The sequence below is a fragment of the Mauremys reevesii genome, linkage group 13, assembly GCF_016161935.1.
Source record: "Mauremys reevesii isolate NIE-2019 linkage group 13, ASM1616193v1, whole genome shotgun sequence".
NCBI classification, from domain to species: Eukaryota; Metazoa; Chordata; order Testudines; family Geoemydidae; genus Mauremys; species Mauremys reevesii.
Genome location: NC_052635.1, coordinates 3,679,782 through 3,706,351, shown reverse-complemented (window position 1 = coordinate 3,706,351; position 26,570 = coordinate 3,679,782). Strand labels below are relative to the sequence as shown.

General features: G+C 48.8%; 1 protein-coding gene across 1 annotated transcript in view; it reads right to left on the bottom strand.

Moving 5' to 3' along the window:
• LOC120380832 overlaps nt 1–26,570 on the bottom strand; it is an 80,115-nt gene that overhangs the window by 16,296 nt on the left and 37,249 nt on the right. Inside the window, exons 6-11 of the mRNA XM_039498730.1 lie at nt 22,345–22,650; nt 20,404–20,703; nt 19,396–19,722; nt 17,643–17,812; nt 8,155–8,311; nt 6,782–6,940 (exon numbers count right to left, since the gene is read on the bottom strand). Coding sequence (XP_039354664.1) covers nt 6,782–6,940; nt 8,155–8,311; nt 17,643–17,812; nt 19,396–19,722; nt 20,404–20,703; nt 22,345–22,650 — 1,419 coding nt within the window. The remainder of the gene's footprint in view (nt 1–6,781; nt 6,941–8,154; nt 8,312–17,642; nt 17,813–19,395; nt 19,723–20,403; nt 20,704–22,344; nt 22,651–26,570) is intronic.

Sequence of the window (26,570 nt, the reverse complement as noted above, 5' to 3'; positions counted from 1 at the left end):
TTCACTAGACTCCAGTAGGGTGGTGAGGAAATAGAGGAGGATCTGGTGGATATTTCCTGGGTCTTTCAAAGTGGTGGTTCAGCCGGAGCCCTCACAAGAGGTGATGAGGGACAGAAGATATAAAGTAGAGTTAATGGCCCATAAAAGGTAGATTCATTGAGTCTGAGGCCAGAAGGGATCATCAGGTCATCTAGTCAGACCTCATGTTTCCCTGGCCAGAGTATTTCACTCATTTACCATTTCATCGAGCCCAGCAACATGTCTTTGACTAACGCTTCATCTAGAGACACATCCCGTCTGGATTGGAACCCCTCAGGAGATGGAGAATCCACCACTTCTCTTGATAGTTTGTTCTAATGGTTTTCTTCCAATATTGTTGCCTTACAACGAATTTGAACGTGTCTGGTTTCAGTTTCCGGCCATTGGTTCTTGTTCTGCCTTTTCTGCTAGATTAAAGAACTTTTTAGTACAGGGTTTCTCAAAGAGAGGTCACCGCTTGTGTAGGGAAAGCCCCTGGAGGGCCGGGCCCGTGTGTTTACCTGCCCTGTCCACAGGGCCGGCCGATCGCGGCTCCCACTGGCCGCGGTTTGTTGTTCCAGGCCAATGGGAGCTGCTGGAAGCGGCTGCCAGTAACTCCCTCGGCATGCGCCGCGTCCAGCAGCTCCCATTGGCCCGGAGCAGTGATCCACGGCCAGTGGGAGCCGCGATCGGCTGGACCTGCGGACGGGGCAGGTAAACACACCGGCCCGGCCCGCCAGGGGCTTTCCCTACACAAGAGGCGACCCCTGTTTGAGAAACCCTGTTTTAGTAGCTGACGTTTTCTCCCCGGGAAGGTGTTCATACACTAGTCAAGTCACTTCTTCCGTTTGCCCTGAACTGAGCCAATATAGCTCCTTAAATCTCTCATTTACAGCTGTTGAATCATCGTTGAGGCTCTTCTATGAGCCCTTTTCAATTTTTCAAACCACCAAGTTGTGAAGCAGCTGCAAAAAATCTAGAGATTTTAATAAATGTTGGGCAGCTTTTATTTGCTTTCTGGTTCGTGAGTCAGGAAGCAAAGGGAGTGAGTGGGGAGCATGTTTTCAAACTTTTCTTTGCAGCCAGTGGGGACAGACCCTTCCTTTTTTGATTAAATGAAAACTGAGATTCCCTGGTCATCGCATGAGCTCTGGATTTAAGGAAAAACAGCAAATACCATAATAAATATGGCCAAGGTTGGCCACTTCTCACATGTTCAACCAAGGGACTAAAAGGAGACATATTCCATCCCTGGGAGAGAAATTAGCTTCATCTCACACCTCTGTCTCTTCCAGCCTACCCTGCCCATGCGCCTACTGTCTCAGCCACTGTCTCCTGCCCGGACCCAGAGGAAACTCCAGGGAAGAGAGATTCCCACACATTCCTCTGTGATGTCACTGGATTCTTCCCAGCAGACATCAGCCTCCGCTGGGAGCACAATGGCTCCATAGTCCCTGCCTCCCAGTACAGCAGTGGCCCCGTTGTCAGATCTGGTGAGGCCTACTCCACTCAGAGCATCTTGAGAGTCCCCAGGCCCAAGGAGGAAGGAGAAACAGGGGCCCAATATTTCTGCCTGGTGTGGCACATGACGCTGAATGAAACCTTGAAGGTGAAGGTGAAGCTACAGAATTGTGAGTTGAAGCTTCCAAAGGGCGACTAGAGGATTGTTCATCCCAATACGGTCAGGGCTCCCCATTACCCCCAGGGGTTAGTGAGGGAGCTAGCACCAGTTCAGGCTTCAATGCTGGGGTTTCCAAAGGGATTCACGCTCTCAACTCCCACATCGGCTTGCAGTGAGAGTTGTGGTCGCAACCTTGAGGGACTTTGGGAGACCAGCAGCCAGAATATCACTGGGGTGAAATATAAACAGCACCTTCTGTTTATATAAAGAGGGGGGAGGGGTTTAGGGGATGCAAGTTGTGTCCTGAGCTCTGGATGCGGGATCTAGTAGTGCCAGCAGGGGGCTGGGAGCCAGGACTCCTGGGTTCTATCCCCAGCTCTGGGAGGGGAGTGGGGCTAGTGGTTAGAGCATGGGGGAAAGGAGTCAGGAATTACCATGGGCAGGTCGTTTCTCCTCTCTGTGTCCCAGTTGTCATCTCTGTCATCTTTGTTGGGCTCATGAATTTGAGGCTGCAAGGACCATGAGTTGAACAAACATGGCAGGTCTGTCCCCTGCCATGATTTCCACAATGGGTCTTTCTCCCATGGGACCAGAGACCTTCAGATCTGCTCATGGGACCCAGAGACCCAAATAATCATAATGGGACCCAGGAATCCCAATCCCAATCCCGGGGTGTGTTGGAAAACCTCAGTCATTATTCCTGATGCCCCATGAGATGAGGATCCTGCCCCTTCCATCAGGGAAGCCAGTGCCCTATTTCTCACCCCAATGATCCTCGGCCCCTTCCCAAAACAGCCCCTCGGCTTTGCACCCCTGAGACAGAGGCACTTAGTTATCAGCTGGTGCCTCTTGAGTATTCGCTCATTCCAGCCCTCAACATTGCCTCCTGCCCCCAACCAGGTGGCAGCAACTGTAATCAACACCCTCTGGAGGTGTCTCTCCTTCCGCCTTCCCTGGCGGACCTCTACATAGCGCAGAACGCCACCATCAGTTGTTTGGTGAGTGGCATGGAGAACCCTGGTAGCCTGGAGGTCTCCTGGAGCCGGAGGAGCGGGGGCCCGTTGGCCGTGGTCTCCAGGGATCCGGTGCTGCAGGAAGATGGCACCTACAGTGCAACCAGCATTCTGCGGGTGTGCGTGGAGGAGTGGCAGGAGGAGGAGGAGGAGTTCACATGCACCGTGAAACATCGAGACATCCCGTCGGCCATTGTCAAGACCATCCGCAAGATTCACGGTAAGAACTCAGCCTTTCCCCTGTAGGGGGCACTGGCTCCAATCTGTCTGGCTCAGGGTGTAGGGAATGGGACATGGATCCTTTTGTCTCTAGGGGGCGCCAGGTCAGTGAGACTGGGTGTTACACATTTGTGGGTGGGATGAAATGTGCAAATTTATGAGAGAGAAGGGGACGGAGAGTCAGGACTCCTGGGTTCTTTTTCCAGCTCTGGGGGCAGAGTGTGTGTGTGTGTGTGGGGTCTAGTGGGTTATAGCAGGGGGGTTGTGTCAGGGTTGGCAGCCAGGACTCCTGGTTCTCATCCCTCACCATTCACCCTTTGGTGTTTCCTTGTGGCAGAGGTCTCTCTCCGAGCCCCTTCTGTCTACATCTCCCCTCCTCATGCTGAGGAGCTGTCTCTCCGGGAATCAGCCACCATCACCTGCCTGGCCTCTGGCTTTCGGCCCAGAGACATCTTGGTGACATGGACCCAGCAGGACCGGCCTGTGCCCCAGGAAGCCTACACCAACATCGGCCCCGTGCGGGAGGCTGGGAAGGAGGAGCGCTACTTCATCTACAGCAAGCTCAATGTCTTGGCATCTGAGTGGCAGCGGGGGGACACCTACGCCTGCGTGGTGGGGCACGAGGGTCTGCCCATGACCTTCATCCACCGGAGCGTGGACAAAGCCTCCGGTAAACCCACCGCCGTCAATGTCTCTGTGATCTTGTCCGACACCGACGTCACTTGCTACTGAGGAGCAGAGCCCGGCGGGCTCCTCACGGCGTATCTGAGATGGCCTCCGAACCTCGTAGGGTCTGGGATTCCTCTGAGCCTGTGTGTAAAGCTGTGGTAGCTCTGGTGTGCAGAGTGTGGCTGTGTGTGGAATATGCCCAAATAAAATGCACCCTGCTGGAGCTTGTGTTCAATGGGATGTCTTCTTCAAGCAGGGACCATCTCTATGTCTTATCCACCAGCCCCGCCTCTCTCCTGCGTCATCTATATCCATTCACCACCCTACTTTCTGAAGTATCTCTTACTGTCCATCCACTCTCCTTTTCTTATGCATTCTCTAGATCTATTCATCAAAGCTTCCTTCTGCAGGATCTATCCATCCATTCTATCCTCTGCTGTACCTTTGTCTGTTTCCCCTCTTTACTAGCTGTCCATTTTCCTGCCCACCTGCAAATCTCTCTCTCTGCACTGTCTGTTCATCCATATTTCTGTTGGCAATATCTGACTTTGTCTGTTCTCCCTTTTGCAATCCTGTCCATCCATCCAACATCTGCAGTGTCATCTGTCTATCTTAGCTTCTACAACATCCATCCATCCTCTCTGCATCCATCCATCCTCATGCAATGTCATGAGTCTAGCTGTCCATCCCACAGCAGTGACTTGCTATTGTTCACGGTACAGCAGCTCCTAGATGTCCCGACCAAGGTCAGGGCCCCGTTGTTATAGGCGCTGCATGAACACACACACAGCAAATAGCCTTACTGCAAGGCGCTCACAGTCTCAGCACAGAGAGGCTGGGAGGGGATATTTTGGCACAAAAGGATTATATCTGGGATGCTCAGAGGGGTGAGACGCCCAACTCCCCCTGGAATTATGAGTATATTTCAGTGGCAACTAACTGCCTAAGAGTCCTTTAAAGACCCCAGCCCATGTGGCTTGTCTCTGGTCACACTGCAGGTCAGTGGGAGAGGTGGGAATAGAGCCCTGATTTCCCATCTCCAAGATTTGTGTCTTAACCATCGCTTCTGTCTAGCAATGTAGCCCTGGCTGCTATGGTGTCAGAAGCGCTAGCAGATGCGTCCTCACCTGACCACATAAGGTGCAGAGGCAGAGCCCCCAGGGATCTGGTGTTATGTCTGCAGGGATCTAGGCATCAGAGTGAGACTGAGTTAGGATCCTTCATTCCCATGAGCTCCGTCCCCATTGTCCCTGGATGTGTGAACGGGGGGTGGTGACCAGGGAAAGTGATTTCACTTCTCAGTATGGCACTGGGGAGACTGACACTGGAATACAGCATCCGGTTCTGGGGTGAATGTGCACCAATGGTCAGAAGCGATAACGACATGTTGGGAATCATTAGGAAAGGGACAGATAATAAGACAGCAAATACCACATTGCCTCTGTATAAATCCACGGCACGCCCACACCTTGACTGCTTCGCGCAGTTCTGGTTGCCTCATCGCCAAAGAGATATAACAGAAATAGAGAAGGTACAGAGAAGGGCAAAAGAAATTATCAGGGCTACGGAACAGCTTCCGTATGAGGAGAGATTAAAAAGGCTGGGACTGTTCATCTAGGGAGACAACTGGGGGGATTTTATAGAGGTCTATACACTCATGACTCGTGTGACAAAAGGAAGTGTTATTTACTCCTTCACATAACACAAGAACCATGGTTCACCCAATGAAATTAAATGGCTACAGGTTTACAGCAATCACACAACAGAGTCAACCTGTGGAACTTGTTGACTAAGGATGTTGTGAAGTCCAAAAGCATAACTGGGTTCAGAAAAGAATTTGATAAATTCATGGAGAATAGGTCCATCAATGACGATTAGCCAAGTAGGTCAGTGATGCAACCTTATGTTCTTGGTGTCCCTAAGCCTCTTATGGTCAGATGCTGGACTGTATGACAGTGGATTAATCACTTGATAATTGTCCCATTCTTGCCATTCTATCTGATGCATCTGGTATCTGCCACTGTTGGAAGACAGGATACTGGGGTAGATGGACCATTGGTCCCATGCACTGTGGCTATACTCTTGTCCAATATTCAAAAAGAAGGTTGAAAAATTGGAGATGGTGCAAAAGAGAGCTAGAAAAATGATTAGAGGGCTAGAGAAAATACCTTCCAGTGAGAGATAGGAGGAGCTGAATCAGTTGAGCTTATGAAAGAGACATTCAAGAGTTGGCTTCAATGATATGCATAAGTACCTCCATGGAGAGTGACTCGGGTCCCTGGGGGGCCATGCTGAGATCACACAATTAGGGCAAATTGCAAAGAATGGGGCAACCAATCCCCCAAACTGGTGGTTATTCTGATAGATTCACCAAACTAGAAACAAAACAGCTTCTACAATACCTTACTGGTTACCCAGAAATACAGCTCCCTTAAAGCAATCCAGCCTTGAGCTCCCACCCAGACAGGATGAGGGTTACTGAAAATCTTGTTCATCATATAAAAGTTCTGTTAGTCCCAAAGGATTGGAGACATTGCCCACCAGGTCAATGAGTATTTCAGATCTTACCCAAATAGCCAGTTCTTATGAAGTAAACTAGAATGTATTAAAAAAGAAAAGGGCGAGAGAGTGAGTACTGGTTAAAAGACACATACATAAAGGTAGGAATTGAGTTATTAGGTCGCTTTCATAGCAGAGCTGGTTAGCTTCAGAGTTACAAAGAGTCCCTTGAACCAGTTTATCAGGTTATAGCCCAGGGTTTCTCAAACAGGAGTTGCTGCTTGTGCAGGGAAAGCCCCTGGTGGGCCGGGCTGGTGTGTTTCCCTGCCCCATCCGCAGGTCCAGCCGATAGCGGCTCCCACTGGCCGTGGTTCGCTGCTCTGGGCCAATGGGAGCTGCTGGAAGCAGCTGCCAGTAAGTCCCTCAGCCTGCGCCACTTCCAGCAGCTCCCATTGGCCCGGAGCAGCGAACCGTGGCCAGTGGGAGCCGTGATCAGCTGGACCTGCGGACGGGGCAGGTAAACACATCAGCCTGGCCCGCCAGGGGCTTTCCGTACACAAGCAGCAACCCCTGTTTGAGAAACCCTGTTATAGTCCAATGTCCATGGCCAATATCAGGCTGATCCAGAATAGAACTGGAGACCTCTGCCTTATGACTCAAACGTCCCCTGATGAAGCTTAAGCAGATCTGAGATGAAAGGATCAGGGCCCAAGAATCCAGCACCATGGGCTCCTCTGGGTACTGGCAGGCGGCAGGCTTGGCAGCTCCTCGGAGTACCCGGCGAGCGGCAGGCTTGGCAGCTCCTCCAGGTAGCTTGCCACAGGCAGGCTTAACAGCTTCCCCGAGGCCTGGTCAGCATCAGGCCTCGGCTGGTCTGGCCAGTCCTCGGGTCGGTCGCAGGCTGCAGGAGTCTCCCCACCGGGAGCTCGGCCACAGGCGTCTGGCCTCTCTGGTGACTGGGGCTCTAGTGAGCTCTGGGTTGGGCTTTTGTACTTCTGTCCTGCACCCTGACCTCTGGGGAGTGGGCGCAAGCTCCACTGGCTCCGCCCACTTTGGCATCCGGAGGGGCTCGTCCCTCTCTGGGGTGGCAGGGAACTAGACTCCCTCGCTACAGGGGCCATCACTTCTGTTTCCAGCGTCATGACAACATGGGGCAGCTCAGGGTGTTGCTGATGGGGAGGCCATGCCTTTCCCCATTTCCTTCAGGCTTGTGGGTGGGCTGGGCAGGTGTTGCCCCAATGTGGCGATGGGCGAGAGATCTTCCCCCTTCTCGGAGCATGGGTTGAAATGGAGTCCAAGTGGGTAGTAGCTTAAAAGTTGTTCCCATCAGATGGCCCCATTATTAGGTGTATTACAATTGTGCAGAGAAATCCCACTGAGTTTGGGACTCCAGTGCACTAGGAGTTGCACACACATAGAGTAATAGACAATCTCTGCCCACAAGAGTTTAATGTCCAAACAGAGAAAGGGTGTGAAGGGAAACTGAGGCAGAGAGCGAGGCGGTGAATTGCCTGAGGTCCAGCAATGTCAATAACAGAGCTGGGAATAGACCCATTGGAGTCCTGAGTCCCATCCTAGTGGTCTGGTCATTGGACCACACTCCCTCTGGGGTGGTATGATTTGGGGAAGGTCTCAGAACAGCTCTGTGGGTAAATTCCCCAGGTCCCCAAAATAGGGACTTTTGGTGGTGGGGGAATTGGTGCCTCTGCTGCCCAAGAACTGCTCCCAGCATGGCTCAAGCTGGCATTGACTGGGAAGATGCTGCTGTCTGATGGGTGTGCCTGGCCCCACTGAGTTCTGCACTGGCAGATCTCAGCCCAGTTCCCTGGCTGGCCAAGGGAGGGGGAGGGCATGCTAGTGTGTAGTGCCGCTGGCTGGGGTTTGCAAAGGAGCCAAAGGGCGTGAAATTTAATGGAAGTTGGGGGCTGAAATGCCTGAGGCTGCTCCGAGAATTGCAGCCTGTGACAGGGAGTCTCCACCTGCAGCCTGTCCAGTCTCCCATGGCAGGGAACCCTCTGTCTCTGGCCCTGGACAGGAGCTCCTGCCAAGAGCACAGACCGGAGCTCCCTGCTGTGCCCACTCAGCTCCTTGGCTTAATGAAGAGGCCTCTCTAACCGGCCCGTTTATCTCCTCCCCAGCTCCTCACTGCCCGGTGGAGGACCAAGGCATCGATGCTGAAGGAGAAGAGGAGGAATCTGACGGTCTCTGGACACCTGTTGCCTTCATTGCTCTCTTCCTGCTCAGCCTGTTGTACAGCGCCGGCGTCACGCTCCTTAAGGTAACAGCAACCGCTACCTTCATGGTCACGTGTCACTGCTTCCAGCAATAACCAGTGCTCAGTAATCTATCCACCCCATCAGCATGCAGCCACCAGCCATCAGCCATCCTCGGGAACTACTCAGTCACCCACATTCAGTGGTGAAATTCAGTGAGCACAAATGGAAGGTAACCACTTGGGAATGAAGAACCAGTAGCCCACATGCAGAATGGGAACTGACTGCCTAGGAAGGAGCACTGTGGAAAGGGATCTGGGGTCGTAGTGCATCACAAGCTAAATATGAGTCAATAATGTAACAGTGTCGGGAAAAAAAACAAATTCTGGGATGTATTAGCAGGAGTGTTGTAAGCAAGACACAAGAAGTAATTCTTCCAATCTACTCTGCACTGATTAGGCCTCAACTGGAGTCCTGTATCCAGTTGTGGGTGCCACATTTTAGGAAAGATGTGGAAAAGTTGGAGACAGGCCATAGGAGAGCGACAAAAATCATTTAAGGGCTAGGAAACATGAGGTGTGAGGGAAGATTGAAAGAACTGGGGTTGTTTAGTCTGGAATAGAGAAGACTGGGGTGGCCGGGGCGGGGGAGTGACATGGTAACATTTTTGAAATACATAAAAGGTTGTTACAAAAAGGAGGGTGACAAATTGTACTCGTTATCCTGTGAGGACAGGACAAGAAGCAATGGACTTAGATTGCAGCAAGGGCAGTTTAGTTTGGACATTGGAAAAAACTTCCTAACTGTCAGGCTGGGTAAATACTGGAACAAATGTTGTGGAGCCTCCATTGTTGGAGGTTTTTAGGAACAGGTTAGAGAAATACCTGTCAGGGATGGACTAGTTATTCCTTAGTCCTGCCCCACTGCAGGAGATGGGACTAGGTGACCTCTCGAGGTCTCTCCCCGTCCTACATCTCTGTGATTTTATGGTTGTCAGAGACTCAAACCAAAGTCAGGAATTAGAGCCCAGGTTTAGGACCAGGTTACCTGGGTCCAGGACAGCAGCCCGGCTGGAGCCAGATAGAAGCAGGGCTGGAGCTGGATGGGAACAAGGCAGGAGCAGGGCTGCAGTTGGCTAAAGGATCAAGCATCAACCATCAATAAGCTGCTAGTAATTATTGACTGATAATAATCACTTATCAATAATCTGCAATTAACAATCAATGACCAAAAAGGAATGATCACTAATTAAGAAGCCAGAGCAAATGTTCAAGGACCAATGAGCGTCAATCACTAACCACTCAGCCATGATCACTGAGGATCCGTAGTGGGGCCCAGATGCACAAAGGGCCATAGGAGCCTGTGAAGCCGGTTCTGTGGCGGGGACCTGGTGCCGGGGCCTGGAACCAGAAGCAGGATCGGCTTAGACAGCCGTGGCTCCCCAGGGAGTTGGCGTGCGGCACCCGCTGGCCGTTCCCTGAGGCGGTTTGACAAGGCTGGTGTCTCTGTCTGGAAGTTGAGCTGCAGCTCAACGCAGACATCCTGGCAGGACGCAGGCGTGGCTGGGCCAGGTCCATGGCCCGGGCTATGCTGAAGGACAGGCTAGATGGTCCCAAAGGCCCCTTCTGGCCTTGCTCTCCCAGCATAGGATGCTGCCCATGAGCCCAACACCGGGTCCAATGGCACCGGCCGAACCCCTCTGCTCTCTGTGTCCCACAGGTGCGGTGAGTGCCCGGCTCCGGGCTCCTAGGAGGTGGACAGCACTGCTTCATCCTCTTCATTCCCTCCCTCCATCGTCAGCCCTCCCGGGCTCCTGCCCTCTCTCCGGACACCTGGAGGGACCATGTTCCACGGCAGCTCAGAGGGCGCGACAACAGCCGCTGAAGGGTCTGAGCTCTGCAGATCCCAGAGCAGGGAGGGCAGAGTCCTTCCCCGGACATCCCCAGGGGGCAGCCCATGCTGCAGCTTGAACTCATCCCTGTACCCCTCAATCCTCCACTCCCGTCCCATGGCAGGGACCAGTTTTCCGTGTGTGTGTGTGTGTGTGTGTGTGTGTGTGTGTGTGTGTGTGTGTGTGTTTTTGCAGGTCTGTAGTGTCCTGAGGGCTGGTCAACCTGGACTCTGTCAAGGGAGAAGCATCTCTCATTTGCTTTATTGTTTAATGTGCAACTTACATGGGAATTGTGTGTTTGATCCAAAGTAAAATGGATTAAAAATTGGTTGCTGCATTTGAGGATGGTTTTGTGGGATTTAACCTGTGAGAACACTACTCACTGTATGTCCCAGTCCCCTGTTATCCATCCATCCATCCATCCATCCATCCATTCATTCCTCCCCACATCTATCTAGCTAATCTCCCTCTCTGTTAGGTGTCACCATACTGTAGAAGCCAACATATTTTGAATAAGTTGAAAGTTGGGAGACCCGACTAATTGTCATAAATCCTTAGGCACTTGCCCCCGAGAACTTGGATACCTCCCCAGCCTGGCTAATTCTGCCTCTTTAAAGTCCCCCTTTGCTCTGACCGCTGGTGGGGTGGCAGATTCTTTTATCTTCATCCCGTGACCTCAGGATTTTCACTGAGCTGTTCTCAGCCAGTCCTGCAACTCACCCTCCCTAGGGGCACCTGTTCTGTGGAGTGGGGAAAGTTTGTCCAGTTTATAGAGATGGACATCAGCAAACTCAGGTGCCTAAAGTCACACTCCTTGTTCCCCTGCCTGGAAGTAACCTGATCTCCAGAGGTGCTAATTACCCATCAGTGCCAATGTTAAACTCTGGATACTCTGGAAATAGAATTTAGGGAGAAATCTGAACTGTGTGTGTTGAAGTCACTGTCAGCCTCGTTCAACTGAGCCATCATTTCTCCTTGTTATTTATACGCACCAGGGTGGGGAAGAACTACTGATGCTGAAGGACCAGAACCAGTGGGTATGAAATGGCCAGGAATAAGCTGAGTCTGGAAAGGAGAAGAAGGTTTCTAACCATCACAGGAAGGGGTTCAGGAACCATCTCCACCTAGGAGGAGAGGGGGGCAAAAGTTTTAGGAACTTGCTTCATAAGTTTATGACCCCAGAGGTCCCTTCCAGTCCTGTGTATCTCAAAGGGAATCCCATGGAAATCACATTGAACTAGCCCATAGAGTCCATTTAATGTCAATTGCATTCTCCCTCTTTAAATGTTCATCTGCTGTGAGACCCCGAGTCATTCTCAGAGCATGAGCAAATAGGTTAGTTTCAGGGAAGGTTAAATTTACTCTCCGTTTCCCCTCGTATCACGCGCTGAAGGCCTTTGTGGTTAGGCCAAGAACTGTCCCCCAATTTAGCCTGCCTGAGAACATCTGTGTCCTGTTTATCAAAACATCTGGCAGCAGATGTTTCCCCTTTGAGACATTCTGGGGTAGAAGACTGGCATGGCTAGGGGCAGATTTGATTTGCGAGGCTCAGAATGGAAAGGCCATAGATGACTAAGTTAAAAAATACAGCCATTGTGGGCTTGGTGGTGAAAAACAAAGTGAACAACATGCTGTAAATTATTCAAACCCTTGACTCTGCACTAGCAGCTGTCATCCAAGTGTTGTTAATTTTCACCGACCCCCCAAGCCCCCACTGTGGGATAGGTAACCATTATTATAACCATTGGGGAAACTGAGGCACTGGGTTCCCCAACAATGATTCAGAAGTAAAGACAGGAACAGAACCCAGGAGTCCTGACACCCAGTATCCCCACTCTAAGCCACTAGATGCTACTCCCCTCCTTGAGCTGGGAATAGAACTCAGGAGTCCTGACTCCCAGGCCCCTCTGCTCTAACCCACCAGACCCCACTCCCCAGCCTAGCCCATCTTCAAGAAATGGACAAACCATGCTCCACTCTATGATATCACCTTGGCTAATGAGTTCCTAGCTGAGCACTTGGAGTGGGATTTTTAAAGGGGTTTAAGAGCGTGATGTGCCCAAATCCTTTTGACTGACAATATAAGTTTTGTGCCCATCTCACTTGGTCACCTGTTGGAAACCCCTGTTTTCATTTTAAACTAGACTCAGGTGGAGAAAGCCTTGTGGTCAGTCCTGCCCTGGGTGGAGATGGAGCAGAGAGGACTTGAGGGAGATTCTTTGAGTCTACTGAGCTCTTGGGTGATAGACTAAAGAACAACCTTGAGCTGGACGACTGGACTAGATGGGACCTTTACAAACACTAGTTTCTGAGATTTCCCAGTAGACAAACCTAAGACCAGGTCGAGAGAAATGCAAAGGAAATAAAGACAGGGTGTGTCATATAAATTTAAGGAGCAGAGTCAACTTTTTCCACTGAGAGCCTCTAAAGATGGACATTTTAATGCATACTAAAGCCTTTAAAGAAGTGGCTGGATTTTCAGAAGTTCTGCATAAACCCAGATCCTACCCTCTCCTTACTCCCCAAAGTCAATCCATTTGGCTTTAGAGGGGAAGATTTTCAATGGCAATGGAACATCGATGGGAGCTGGGCTCTTGACTTACATTCATGGCGCTGAAATTGGCCTTAGTGGTTTAAAGATTAGCTGATGATTTTCAGAAGGGACAGACGGTAACATTTTAAAAAATGCCTAAGGGCCAGATTTGGAAAAGTTTTCGGTTGCCTAAAGACGCAGATAGGTGCCGAGTGGGATTGGAAGAGACTTCTATGGTCATCAAGTTTAGTCACCTGAAATAACAGGCAACCCCATCATATAATCCCATTCAGAAATGTATCAAGCTCCATCTTAAAACTAGTTATGGTGTTTCCCCCCCACTACTTCTGGTGGGAGGTGGTTCCAAAACCTCCATTTTTAGATGGTTCCCAAGCTTCTAATTTCCTCAACTTACTCATGGGAAATTTACCATTTGTTCTTGTGCTTTGACTTCAAGAGCTTCCTTCCTGGGTGTTCGCTTACCTGATATACATGTACAGAGCAGTCAAACCCCCATTCAGTCTGGGTTTTGATAGGCTAAACAAGCCAAGCTCTTCTAGTCTCCTCTTAGAACACAAGCTGTCCATTGCCTTAATCATCCTCGCAGCCCTTCTATGCATCTGTTCCAACCTGAATTCATCCCAGCGTAGATAGTAGGAAAAACTTTCTAACTAAGGCCGAGGGACTTACTGGCCACCGCTTCCAGCAGCTCCCATTGGCCCGGAGCAGCGATCTGCGGCCAGTGGGAGCCGCGATTGGCCAGACCTGCGGACAGGGCAGGTAAACACACTGGCCCGGCCTGTCAGGGGCTTTCCCTACACAAGCGGCAACCCTTGTTTGAGAAACCCTGCTCTAGGTCATCTGGGTTTTCCTGTGTAATTTTCAAAAATGCCTAAGCAGGTTAATCACTTAACACTCTGTGAAGTCAAAATCGGTGGGATTTAAGTTCTAAATAGCTACTTTCCTTTTGAAAATGGGACTTAGGTGCTTTTGAAAATTTTGCCCAGAGAGGATCAGTGATTTCTCTAAAAGTCATACATAGAGTCTGCAGAACTAAATTTAGATCTTCTAGATCATCATACATGGAGTCCACAGAACTGAACCTAGATCTTAACCAGATGACTAACCCTCCTCTCAACTAGGTGACTTTTTCTTCATCACTTTTTAGATAAAAATCAGAACCTTTGTTGATGTCTCTGTCACCAGCTCTCAGAGACAGTAGCCTGAAGAAAAATTGCCAGCAAAACAGAAAGGAACTGGATTTTATGGAAAACAAAGTTTTATTTAGAAGCCAAAGCATGATGGATGTTCAAGCTAGACAGCACAACTCAAAACAATTGGTGGTGAGTTGGCTCAGAACATGTTATCGTGCAGATTAATGCAATACCATGTGATAGACTGGACTAAAACCAAGATGCAGTGTGATCCAATGGAATCTAGTGTGATATAACGTGATACAAGGTCCTTTGATAGAGTGAAACAGTGAACGTATGGCAGCAGCACACCACTGGTAAAACAATACAAGGCATAGGAACGTAGGCCTAGAGAGACTTCTCAGGTCATCAAGTTCAATCCTGTGCTGTGGGGAACAGCTCCATCATACAGTACTTATCCGAAACCACGCAGTGCACTGCACCACTACCCAATGAAATGGCTAACCACAATGCAATGCCGGGCAACGGCTCGTTATCACCAGTGCTGGGCGAATTTTTTTCACATGAAACTTGTTTCATTGAAAAATGCAGATTTGGGCTGACTGAAATGTAGGAAATTCATGTCATTTCTAGCAAATTGTTTAAATCAAAACAAAAACCTTAAAAAAAACCCCAAATGTTGAAATTTTCATTTTGATATTTTTGAAATGAAATGTTTCAATTGTTTGGATTCAGATGACTTTGAGTTTCAGAATTTCCTTCAATGTTATTTTTAAAATGCCAAAAACAGTTTAAAAAATTCCCCCCTGAAATTGGAACAAAATGTTTTATTTCAAGCTGAACAAATTATTTTGTTTCACCTGAAATGATAGTTTTTAATTTTTGATTTGCCAGAAATTCTGAAAAATGTTGGTTTCAGGTCCACCTCAAATGATTTTTTTTTAAAATTCAGACTGGCCAGTGAAGCCCCAAATCAGTTACCCAGCTCCACTCACAATGCAAGTCAGTGCAACACAATGCCATGCAAAGGCTCGCTGCAATGTGAACAAATGCAATACAAAGCAGGGACCTTCACATGGTCGCAGAACTTTCTAGAGTTCAAACTGGACTTTCTCTGCTTTGTGCTGATTGGCTGTTTGTGCCAACCTTCTCCTTTCCTCCCCCACCTACTCTTCACCTTGACTCCACATCACACCTGCCTCTCATCTCCCCTGCACTGTTCCCCTCACCTCCCGTCCTTTCAACCTCCCTTCACTTGTCTTTCATTTAGCTGATCCCCTCCTAATTAAACCCACCTTAAAAAAATCACGGCACTAATGCGCCATTTGCCACCATCGTACCATTCACTGTGCTGGTGCGTTCTACCCCTTCCCTCACCTTACATCTGTCTATTGAGACTATAAACCGTTTCAGGCAGGGAACGGCTGCTACTCTGTGTTTGTGCAGCCCCTGGCACAATGGGACCCCATCCTTGGTTGGTCCTACAGAAAACCATAATAAACACGATTAATAATAATAAATGTAAGACAAATACATCTTCAGCAATTGAGATTTAGGTTAGATGTTAGGAAAAAACTTTCTAGCTACCAGGGTTGTTGTATTCTGGAATAGGCTTCCAAGGGAGGTCGTGGTATCCCCGTCATTGGAGGTTTTGAAAAACAGGTTGGACAAACACTTGTCAGCGACAATCTAGATGTACTTGGTCCTGCCTCAGCCCAGGGTGCTGGACTTGATGACTTCTCGAGATCTCTTCCAAGCCTACATTTCTATGTTTCTATAGCACTTGACAACACAACACAGTATAAATTGGTGCACCATCAGGCAATGCAACAGGGTAGCATGCAAGAGCACCATGTAGAAGCAATGCAGTATGATGCAATAAGGCATGACGCCATGCTACAATGCAGCACTGTGCAGTCCCAGGCAATGCGATGCAAATTCAGGAAAGCCAATGCAAAGCAAAACAATGCAGGCTGATGCAACACAACAGAAAATAATGCAGGTGCATGTAAATCAATACAATGTTATAACATGTCATTTGTACAAGAAGCCTCAGGACCTCAGAATACATGGCAATTACAGTAGCATGGGATGTGGGGCATTAAAGATTGTGAGGGTAACTGGCATGGGGGAAACAGCTTAGAATTTAGTCATGAGAGATCTGGGTTTGGAGTTGGCCTCAGACTGGAAAGTGAAGAGTGGAGTTTGGCTATGTATGGATTGGAAGATGTATGGGTTAGGTTCTTGTCAGGTTGGGTTGTGATTTTGTTGGGGGAGTAGCCATGAACCTTCTGGGGATGGGTAGGGAATGCATTTGGATTGGATTCTTCCAGCATTGGGTGGGAGGATTTATTGAGGAAGAGCATTAGTTTGGAGTCTTGTAGGCTTGAGGCTTTGTTAGAAGAAACAGCATTGAGTTGGGTTCTTGTGGGGTTGGGTGGGGACCTCCTGGGGGGAATGGCATTGGACTGGGTTCTTGTGGGGTTGGGTGGGGACCTCCTGGGGGGAATGGCATTGGGCTGGGTTCTTGTGGGGTTGGGTGGGGACCTCCTGGGGGGAATGGCATTAGGCTGGGTTCTTGTGGGGTTGGGTGGGGACCTCCTGGGGGGAATAGCATTGGACTGGGTTCTTGTGGGGTTGGGTGGGGACCTCCTGGGGGGAATGGCATTGGGCTGGGTTCTTGTGGGGTGGGGTGGGGACCTCCTGGGGGGAATGGTATTGGGCTGGGTTCTTGTGGGGTTGGGTGGGGACCTCCTGAGGGGAATGGCATTAGGCTGGGTTCTTGTGGGGTTGGGTGGGGACCTCCTGGGGGGAATGGCATTGGGCTGGGTTCTTATGGGGTGCAGTGGGTTATCTGCAGCATTAGATTTGGCTCTCAGGGGCTTGGGTGGGGAAATAGAATGAGGATGAACTCTTGTGAGGTTGGATAGCATGGAGTGGCTGTGGGCTGGCTTTTTCTGGATGCAGATTGTTGCAACTGGCTCCATCTCTGTCCTAGGACTGGGAGTATATGTGTATTACCCTAGGAGGTACCAGGGGCCTTGGCAACCTTGAATGGAGTGGGGTTTGTTTCCCACCTTAAAAGCCCTGTGAAAGATGGGGGGTGTATTGGGTCCCCAACCGTGACCCCCTAAGACTCTCAGGAGGGGTAGTACAGAATAAGATTTAGCAGCACAGAGGGGATCTCAGCTAATTTGTTGAGGGGTTTGGGAGCTGATGTGGTGAGTTTGAGGGAAGGAACCGAGAACTATCAAAAGAATCTTTCTGGAAGACGTCTTTCCCCACTTTCTCTCCCTTAGCTTGGAGTATGGATAGTTCTTGGCCTTCATAAAATGGGCTGGAACAATGAAGACCTTTCTTTGATGTTCTTTCTTCATGTGTCTCTGGAAGTAATGGGAGATCACCATGGCTGGATCATCTACCCTGTAGGTCAGGCCAGCCACCATCGATAGGCAGGGAAATGGAAATGGGCAAAAGAACTGCAAATAGAGGGGCAGATTGGACTCCATCCCTTCTTCTTCACTGTGTGGAGAGAGTGGTACCTATTTCACCTGTGAAAACAGAGAGAGAGGGAGGTATAAATAGATAGATAAATAGATAGAGGGGGTATATGGGGATAGATAGATAGATAGATAGATAGATAGATAGATAGATAGATAGATAGATAGATAGATAGATAGATAGATACAGGGGGTGAATAGGGATAGACAGAGAGACAGACATTGTAGGCGGGTGGATGGATTGGTAGCTCTTTCTCAGCCAGCCCAGGTTCACCCATCCTCTCCTGGTTCAAGCCCAAGCCCCCTTTTCACCTTGATGAAGGTGACAAATCCGCTGTAGAAGAGCGTGATGAGGAAGAGGGCGATGAAGGTGGAGACCGTGGTCCACACGCATTGGGCATCATCCAGCTCACTGTAGTCATCCATGCTGTTGTCTAGGATGCTGCAGGGGTTGATGCCCAGGACGGAGCAGTGCCAGGACTCTGCCGAAAGACAGGAGGTGCCAGGGTCATTGGGGGATGGGGATATGACTGATGGGGAGGGACTCATTCAGTGCCACCTCTCCAAGGCAGGACAGCTACGCTAATGCTTCCATCAGGGCTCCTGTGTAAAGAGTCACACAAGATGAGGGTCTCTCCCCTTCCCCTTGGAGAGGTGACTCTGCAGACCCCAGACACCTCTGGGGAATAGGGTGTATCCCCCTGGGAAGATGATTCCACAGCCTCAGAGATTTCCCCAATTGGTTCTAGCAAATGTTCCCTGACCTCTGTTCATTATTCCACCCTCCCCCAACTTTACTGTTCTCCTTATAAGTCTCCCATCAAAGCAGTATACAAGACTTCATGGGTGAATGGTGGGATACCAGGTTAGATGGACCACTTGCCTGGTCTGATATAATAACTGCTACCTATCTAGAGTCTAAATGAGTATATCTATCTATCCATCTATCTATCTATTCCCATAGATTCTATGACCAGAAGGGCCCATTATGATAATCTAACCTGACCTCCTGCATCACTCTTGTGTGTGAGTGCCTCACAACTATTCCTTGTCGTAAATTACACCCATTTTGCAGACTAGGAATTCAAGACACATGGAGAATGTCGACATGCCAAAGCCCCTGCAGCTTCTAATGGCTTTGAATGGAGCTGCAAACTTCTGAAACCCAGTCCATAAACAACAAAGGCAACGCTGTGGCAGAGAGAGGAAAAGAACTCAGGAGTCCCGGCCCAATGACTTTACCACAAGCAAATCCTTCTTCCCTTAGTTATCCCATTAGTGTGGGATTTTCAAACTTTTCTAAGGTCCTTGGATGTCCAATCCTGATCATGAATGGTAATTGGGTATCCATATATCCATATAGCCAAGGCATCTTTGAAAATCTGCTAAATAATAAGGGCCAGGGTCTTAAATATAATTAGGTGCTTAAAGAAATAGATTCATTTCAGGTGGAGTTAGCTGCCTAGTCACCTAGGCCCAGGTCCTCAAAGGTCTTTGAAATCAGTGGGAGTTAGGCACTGAAATACCTTGAAAAATCTGGTCCGAAGAGAGTAGGCAGTGGTGTAGTGGTAAACACTGAAATGAGTAACCTAACCTGACCTGACCTGACCTAACCTGCATATTCCCCAAGTGAGAAGGGAGTTTACCTGGGTTTACCCCTGACTAGGCTATTGATGATAGGTGTGTATAGTGTAACTGACACAACATGGCCTCAGTTTGTGACAGGCACCTCTAGACATTTCAATAATAATAATTAATAATAAATCCCTCTCCATCCTTTTGCATCATATCCTCCAGATACTTGCAGGAGAAGAGGTAGGAGACCACAAAGAAGAGCAAAATTCCCCATGGGTGTAGTTGGGTTATTGCTTTAATAGACTTGTGGAAGGTACACAAAGAAGGCAGGTGAATGATGTCTTCATCTGGACTGAGTCAAAGGAAAGACACATAGGGAACAAGCAGAGGCCAGATGGGAAGGCGTGGGGGGCAGCCAACAGAGGGATCTTTAGGTTGAGGTACAGAGTGGATTTGGGGGCACTAATGAAGCAGCCAAGGTGTGTTTTACCAGTATGAACATTGGCACTTCTTGCTATAATCCCTTCAGAGGAGAGGTGGGCGACTAGACAGCTGTAAGAAGTCCCCAGAATCCATCTGCTCCTGGACACCTCAAGCTTGCTGATCACTGAGCACTGCTGGCTGTTATGGTCACAGTTGTGGTTCTCATCATCAGCCGCGATGTCAACCTCAGTCTGGGCTGTCTTCTCCTGCCACCAGACGGAGATCTCACCGGGGTAGAAGTCTTTGACGATGCAGTGAAGAGTGAGGTTTTGGTTGCTGCAGATTTCCTCTGAGGATGGGGACAGAAGGTAGATGGTTGGAGCCTTCAAGGAACCTGCAGCATTGGAGGAGTGTGGTGGGGAGAGAGAGCACAAGAACGGCATAATTGAATATAAAGTATCATGGGTCAACAAAGTCATTCAAGGTGGCTTTGATTCCAAGGCACTAAGGAAGTGCTTACCAGATAAGGGGATCAATTCAAGGCTAATTTACCATCCATTATTTGATGATAGCACTCCTTCTCTCTCCCGCTCACATCTATCTATCTATCTATCTATCTATCTATCTATCTATCTATCTATCTATCTATCTATCTATCTATCTATCTATCTATCTATCTAATATTGGCACCCATCACTGCAGTATCTGAGGCCTGGATGTACAAAGGAACTTAGGAACTGCAATGCTTAACCCTACAGTCTATCCCTATCTAGTTCCTTATCACCAACCCTAAATCTATAGTCCATTCCCCAGCAGGTGCAGGGCTCTCCCTGACAATCCATCCCCATCTTGCCCTCTAATATTAACCCTAAAATTCACCTCCAGCTGCTCACTTATGTCTAACCCTAAAATCTATTCCTAGCTAGTGCCCTAACTTTAACCCTAACCCTACAGTCCATCCCAGCTAATTGAACATTCCCATGGGCTATTCTCCTGTGTGACTTTGGATCGCTCCAGTGAATCCAGGGTTCTTCTGGGATGGTCAGGACAGAGGACCTTTCCCCTAAGTCCTCACCATTCTTTGGGCTGATGCCCAGCACATTCTCTGCCAGGTCACTCTTGATCTGGCATGTGATGGTCTCGGTGGAGTTCCATTCACTCAGGTTGACCTGCAGCCAACTTTGCAGCCAGGTGCTGCCGTTGTGTTGCTCCATCCTCACGGCTCCCAGGTCCGCCATCTCACCATCCATTGTCCAGTTGATGCTAGCATTGGCCAGGGAGGTCTTGCACATCACAGAAGCTGACTTGTTCATGAAAAGCTCTTTCAAAGATGGGGGCTGGATGTAGCTGGACAGCAATGCTGGTTCCCGGCAGCCTGTAGAATCAACCATCGAGGACGTGGTCACACATAACGCTACCTGCCCAGTCACTGGGGGATTTTCGGATTATGGGTCCTTAAAGTTTAGAGCCTAGGGCATGTTTTTCTGAGCTGCTCAGCTTCTGCTGGGCTTCTGTATCACACATTCATAGATTCATAGATCTAAGGCCAGAAGGGACCATTGTGATCATCTAGTCTGACCTCTGGCATAACACAAGCCAGAGAACTTCCCTGAGTTACTCACTGCATGAACTAGAGTAGATCATTTCGAAAAACATCCTGTTTTGATCTAAAAATTGCCAGTCATGGAGAATCCATATCCTATGGGTAACTTTTTCTGATGGTTAATTACCCACAATGTGCACCTTATTTCCAGTCTGAATTTGTCTAGCTTCAAGTTCCAGCCATTTTGATCTTGTTATACCTTTGTCTACTAAATTTAGAGCCCTCTATTATCAATTTTTTCCATATGTAGCTATTTATAAACTGTGATTAAGTCACCCATTAATAGGGCCCTACAAAATTCATGGCCGTGAAAAATACATCTCAGACCATGAAATCTGGTCTCCCCGTGAAATCTGGTCTTTTGTGTACTTTTACCTATACAATACTATAGGGTAAAAGTATAGAAAAGTACATAGTGCTTCTCAAACTGGGGATCCTGACCCAAAAGGGACTGCAAAGCTATTGTAGGGGAGTTGAGGTATTGCCACTCTTACTTTGGCCCTGCCTTCAGATCTGGGCGTCTGGACAGCTGCTTTCTGGCTGCCCAGCTCTGAAGGAAGGGCAGAAGCAATCCTGTGAACCCCTCTTGGGTCGGGACCCCGAGTTTGAGAAATACTCACTTAAGGGCTTTACACGTTTATATTTTGCTGTTTTTAAATATATATTCATCCTTTTTTACAACAGCATGAAATTTAAGGGTTAAATATTTGAAAACATGAAATTTAAGAGTTTAAAAATTCTATGACCGTGAAATTTACAAAAATGGACTGAATTTGGTAGAGCCCTACCCATTACCCTTCTCTTTGTCAAGATAAATAGAATAAACATAACTAATTCTTTAATCATTCTTGTGGTCTTCTCTGAAACTGAGAACTGAAGGCTGATCATTGAGATTTGACTTCTGATATCCAACAACTAATAGCTAAGAATTGATAGGATAACTGAGAATGGACTTTTAATACTTGGCAATTCATAACTAAGAATTGACAAATGATGACTGAGAATTGATTTTCATCAATTCAATGATTGAAAATCGAGAATCGACTTTTGGTAAGTGAGAACTGACATATGAGTACTGATGGATGATAATTGCAAGATGACTACTGATGCTGGACAATTCATGACTGAGAACTGACAGTCTTTGCCAATGACATGCATACGGAGAAATTAGGGGAATATTCCTAGACCTAAATGGAAAGAAATGAGATTAAAGTTGCAAAAAGGGGCAGCCTTCATGAATGTGAGTTTGGGCATTGTTGAGAAGGGGACAATGACAGGAAGCTGTGGCCAGAGAAAAGACACCCAAGAAGGACGAATAGATTTTGGACACACAACTTCCATAAATGTCACCTAAATCCTCTAGGGAGAGTGGAATGTCTCAGCCTGTGGAGCTAAGTCCTGCTCAGTGCTTACCAGTAGAGTGCAGCACCTTCTCCAGCGTCGTCTTAGTGGAGCTATGGGTCACAATGCAGGTGTAGGTCTTCAGCGTGCTCCACTCGGCCGCCCTGAGCTCCAGCTGGCAGCTCTGCTGGAACCTCCCATCGCCCAGGGCCGTTGGAGAGGAGGGAGAGCTGCAGCTGAGGTGCTGCTTGTTGACAGTCCATCGCATGTCTAGGTCCTTTGGGTAGAAGCCGGTGGCAAAGCAGGTCAGATTCTCATGCCCACCTATGTCTGGTGTGTGGAAGACTGTGACTGTTGGGGGAGATGGCTCCAGGAAATCTGAAACAAAGGGGTGGCTTTTTGTTGCAATTTAATTCATACAGAAGGATGCGGGGAGGATGCTGAAGAGGTTTGGGGAAGCTAGAAAGCTGAAGAGAAGGTGAGCTCTAGTTACACCTAGAAATGTGAGTGTTGTGTAGAAGGAAAAGGCCAGGATGGTGAAGGATTTAGCATCAGTGGAAATATCTAACCACCAAGCTCTTCAGATGCAAACTCTGAAAATGCAGACCATGCCGCCCTATGGCTCTGGGGGATTATCATAATGATGTGATGATACTTAGGTATGCTCCATAGTCATACCCAATTGCATCATGTCATGTTGTAATGCAAATGCTGAGTCATGACACAATGGTATGATGTTATGATGCAATGCAAACCATGGGTGGTGGCAAGAGAACTGTCTCAGGTCATGATACAATGCAGATGCTGCTATGCAACTAGGTCATGTCAAGGCGTGATGCAAACACTATGTCATGAAGCAACTGCATGGTGTTGAGCTGCTGTGCCAACACACATAAGTAAACCGTGACACAATTTTTCCATCATATTGTATCAAGGGGTAGTGTAAATGCTGAATCATGGTGCATTCATGCCATGCTGAGATGCAGTACAAACACTGTTCCATGATACAACTGCATCATGTTGAGATGCAGCATCAGTGCATCCTGGGGCATCTTTATTTTGTCACAGCCAGATGTCAACATTTCACAACACAGCATCAAGACAACAGGTCATGGCATCATGAATAACCACGGTCATGACAGAACACTGTCAGGTTGCAGCAAAACATTAACAAAAGTATAATCCTAGCAGGCCAAAATATCAGCATCTCATGAGAAGACATCATACAACAAAGAAAAATCAGCATATCACTATAGTGCAGTATACAATAAACCACCAGAAATCACCACCAAGTCGTGGTGAGACACCATCCCATGATGACAAGACATCACAACTCATGTCTATGTATCACTACATAATGAAAACATAGCAATGTCATGACAAAATATCATGAAGTGACAAAGTAAGATCTAGTTGTGACATAATAACAACACATCATGACAAAGTATGTCCTGATAGTGTGTCACGTTTCCATGCAGCATAAAGCATGCCATGCTGATGTGCAATTACTCCGTGCCATAAAGCCACCATGTCGCAACACAGCTACGTCACATAGCAACACCACAATGTAGGGGTGTGAAGCTAGACATCACCATATCATGATGAGATATCACTAGCTCACAATACTGCACCCTCATATCCCTCCACAGTATCATCAGACTGAGATGAAAAGTCATTACTGAATTGTTCCTTCTAGTTGATTTCCCCAGGGGGGGCATCCAGTCCTAGTTTTAGAAAGCCCGAGAAATGGGTTCTCCCTTCCCTTAGGGAAAATGGTTCCACAGACTTACAGAGCTCACCACCTCTTCCACTGCTAGGGAATTCTTTCTGGCCTCTAGACTCACCTAACACAGTCCTGCTGGTGTAGTGCATAGACGGCAAGAAATCATGCCCTACCATGCCGGTATATACAACCCCACTTTCCCACTGAGACACTGGGTTTTTCAGGTAGCTTTGGGAATTCCTCTCTTCAGCCACTGGGGGCAGAGTAATGTATCCAGAGGGCTTGATGCTGTGGTTGTCCCTTTTCCATTTGATAAGCAATTCGGATGGGAAGAAACCAGAGACCTCACAGGTGAGCCCACCTCAGTGCTGGGGCTGGGTCGTGCCGGCGATGGGAGAAGGAGGGATACCGAAGGAGCCTTGGCTATGCTGGCACCTGTATGGAGGGGAAGTGCAATGTGAGTTCATCAAGAGTGACTTGAAACCCTGAAGTCAATGGAGTTGGGGAATTGGATATGGAACATCTCCCCAGCATCTCCTCTGACCCAGCCCCAGGGCAGGGGGTTGGCTGGCTCAGGGGTGGGGAATGAAACACGGGGTCTTTCCCCTCTTGGGGGTCCCATCTCTGATCCAGATCCAAATAGGGGACATTAGATGGCTTATTTGCCAGCTCTGTACTCGGGAGTGCTGTGCTATAGGATTTGGGGTGTTGGACTCTCTCTCTCTATCCTTTCCTATTGGTTGTCATCTACCTATCTGTTCTTCCTCTTCTCTATTTATCTCCATAAACATCCATCCATCCATTCATCCACATCCAGCCATCCATCCGCATCCATCCACCCATCCATGACTGCATCTCTCTCTCTCTGGGCCTTATGGTACCAAACCCCTTCCTGAGGGTGGCTGTATTTCAGTAAGGAGTGGGAGGTGTCCCTGTCCCTACCTCCTATAAAGCATTAGGCAAAGTGATTGATTATTGTTTGAGTCCCTTCTTCTTCTCTCACCCCTGAGCTTCTGGATGGTCTTCTCCATGCCCTGGAACAGCGAGCAGGGATGAGTCACTCTACAGAGAATGCTGCTTCCAGAGTCCCAGGTTTCTCTGGGGATGGCTAGGTGGCTCAGGAGACTCTGGGTCTGGTTGCTGTGTGTTTTGGCTTCTCTCATGGTGGCATTGGCAGTCCAGATGGCACGTCCAGCTCCCTGGGGAGCTTTGCTTGGCCAGCTCATAGCCCACTGCCAGGCAAGTCAGGAGGGCTTCGCCTCGAGTGAGCAAGGCTTGCAGGGATGGCTTGAGGAGGTACAGATTGGATGGGGGATGCTCCCCTGACAGGCTGGAGTGGAGAAGAAAGGTAGATGTGTCCTTCACATGGTGTGGCAGTGGGGAGAGGCTGCAGGGAGGGAAGGGGCAGGGTAGAAGTTGAGGGAGCTGCTTGGGTAGGGTGAGGGGTGCAGAGCAGAAGCAGGGTGAGGTCAGGGGGACAGGGATGCCAGGGGGAGCAGTGAAGGGTTTGGGGAGCAGGGAGAAGTAGACCAGGCCTGATCCAGATGGGGTAGGGGGTGCAAAGTGGGAAGGGATGGGGGGATCAGGGTGGCGAGCAGAGGGGGCTGCAGAGATGAGGGGGTGGGGGAGCAAGAAGGGGAGATGGGGTCAGGGAGTGGAGGGGGAGTAGGTAGGGGGAAGGGGAGGGGCCAAGGGAGCATGAGGGGAGCTGACTCACCTGCACACTTGCTGATAGTGCTGAGCTGGGGGCTACCAGTCCCAGGGTGGGTCACATGGCAGCTGTACTCCCCCAGCTTGTCCCACTCTGCCTGGGACATGGTCAGGTTGCTGGAGGAGCTGAATCTTCCATCTTTCCCCTGGAGGAGTCTGAGCTGGGTGCCCTCTCTCTCCTTCCCACCCGCCTGCCAGGTCAGCTGCAGGCCCCGGGGGTAGTAGCCGCTGGTGGAGCAGAGCAAGGTGACAGTGTCACTTGCTCCTGGGCTTGGGCAGGGGGGCAGGATGTGAAGTGTCACTGTGGGGGCACTGGGGAGCATCCAGTCTTCAGGGAGAAACAGAGTCACAGGGGGTGCTGACAGAAACCCTCCAGAATCATTGATCTGTCTGTCTGTCCGTCTCTCTAGCTATCTACCCCCATACAGCTCATCTCTCTCTTTTTTTTCCATCCATCCATCTATCCATCCAATGACCCCCATCCCCTTTTATTCCAGAAGAGATAAAAATTGCCATGCTGGAACGAACCCATTAGCCTGTTTAGTTTGGTATTCGAGCCTTGCTGCCATATGTGTAAGACTTTGTGGATTTGTAGTGCAACATCCCCACATCCCATCCATGATTGGTCCATCCGTTCCTGTATCATCTCTCCCTGATGCTCTGAATAAGCCAGCTGATACATTTAGGCCTTTATCACATTGCCAGGAAAATAAATATTGCGGTTACAGGAGATCATTCTATAGTTCACCTTTGCTGATGGTCTTCTTGGTCACCTTTTGCCCTGTCTCTTTATGCTCCTCCTCAGAAGTGTAATTTGCCTCTTCCCATTTGTCCATAGTTGTTTCAAGTATGGACCATCCTCCAT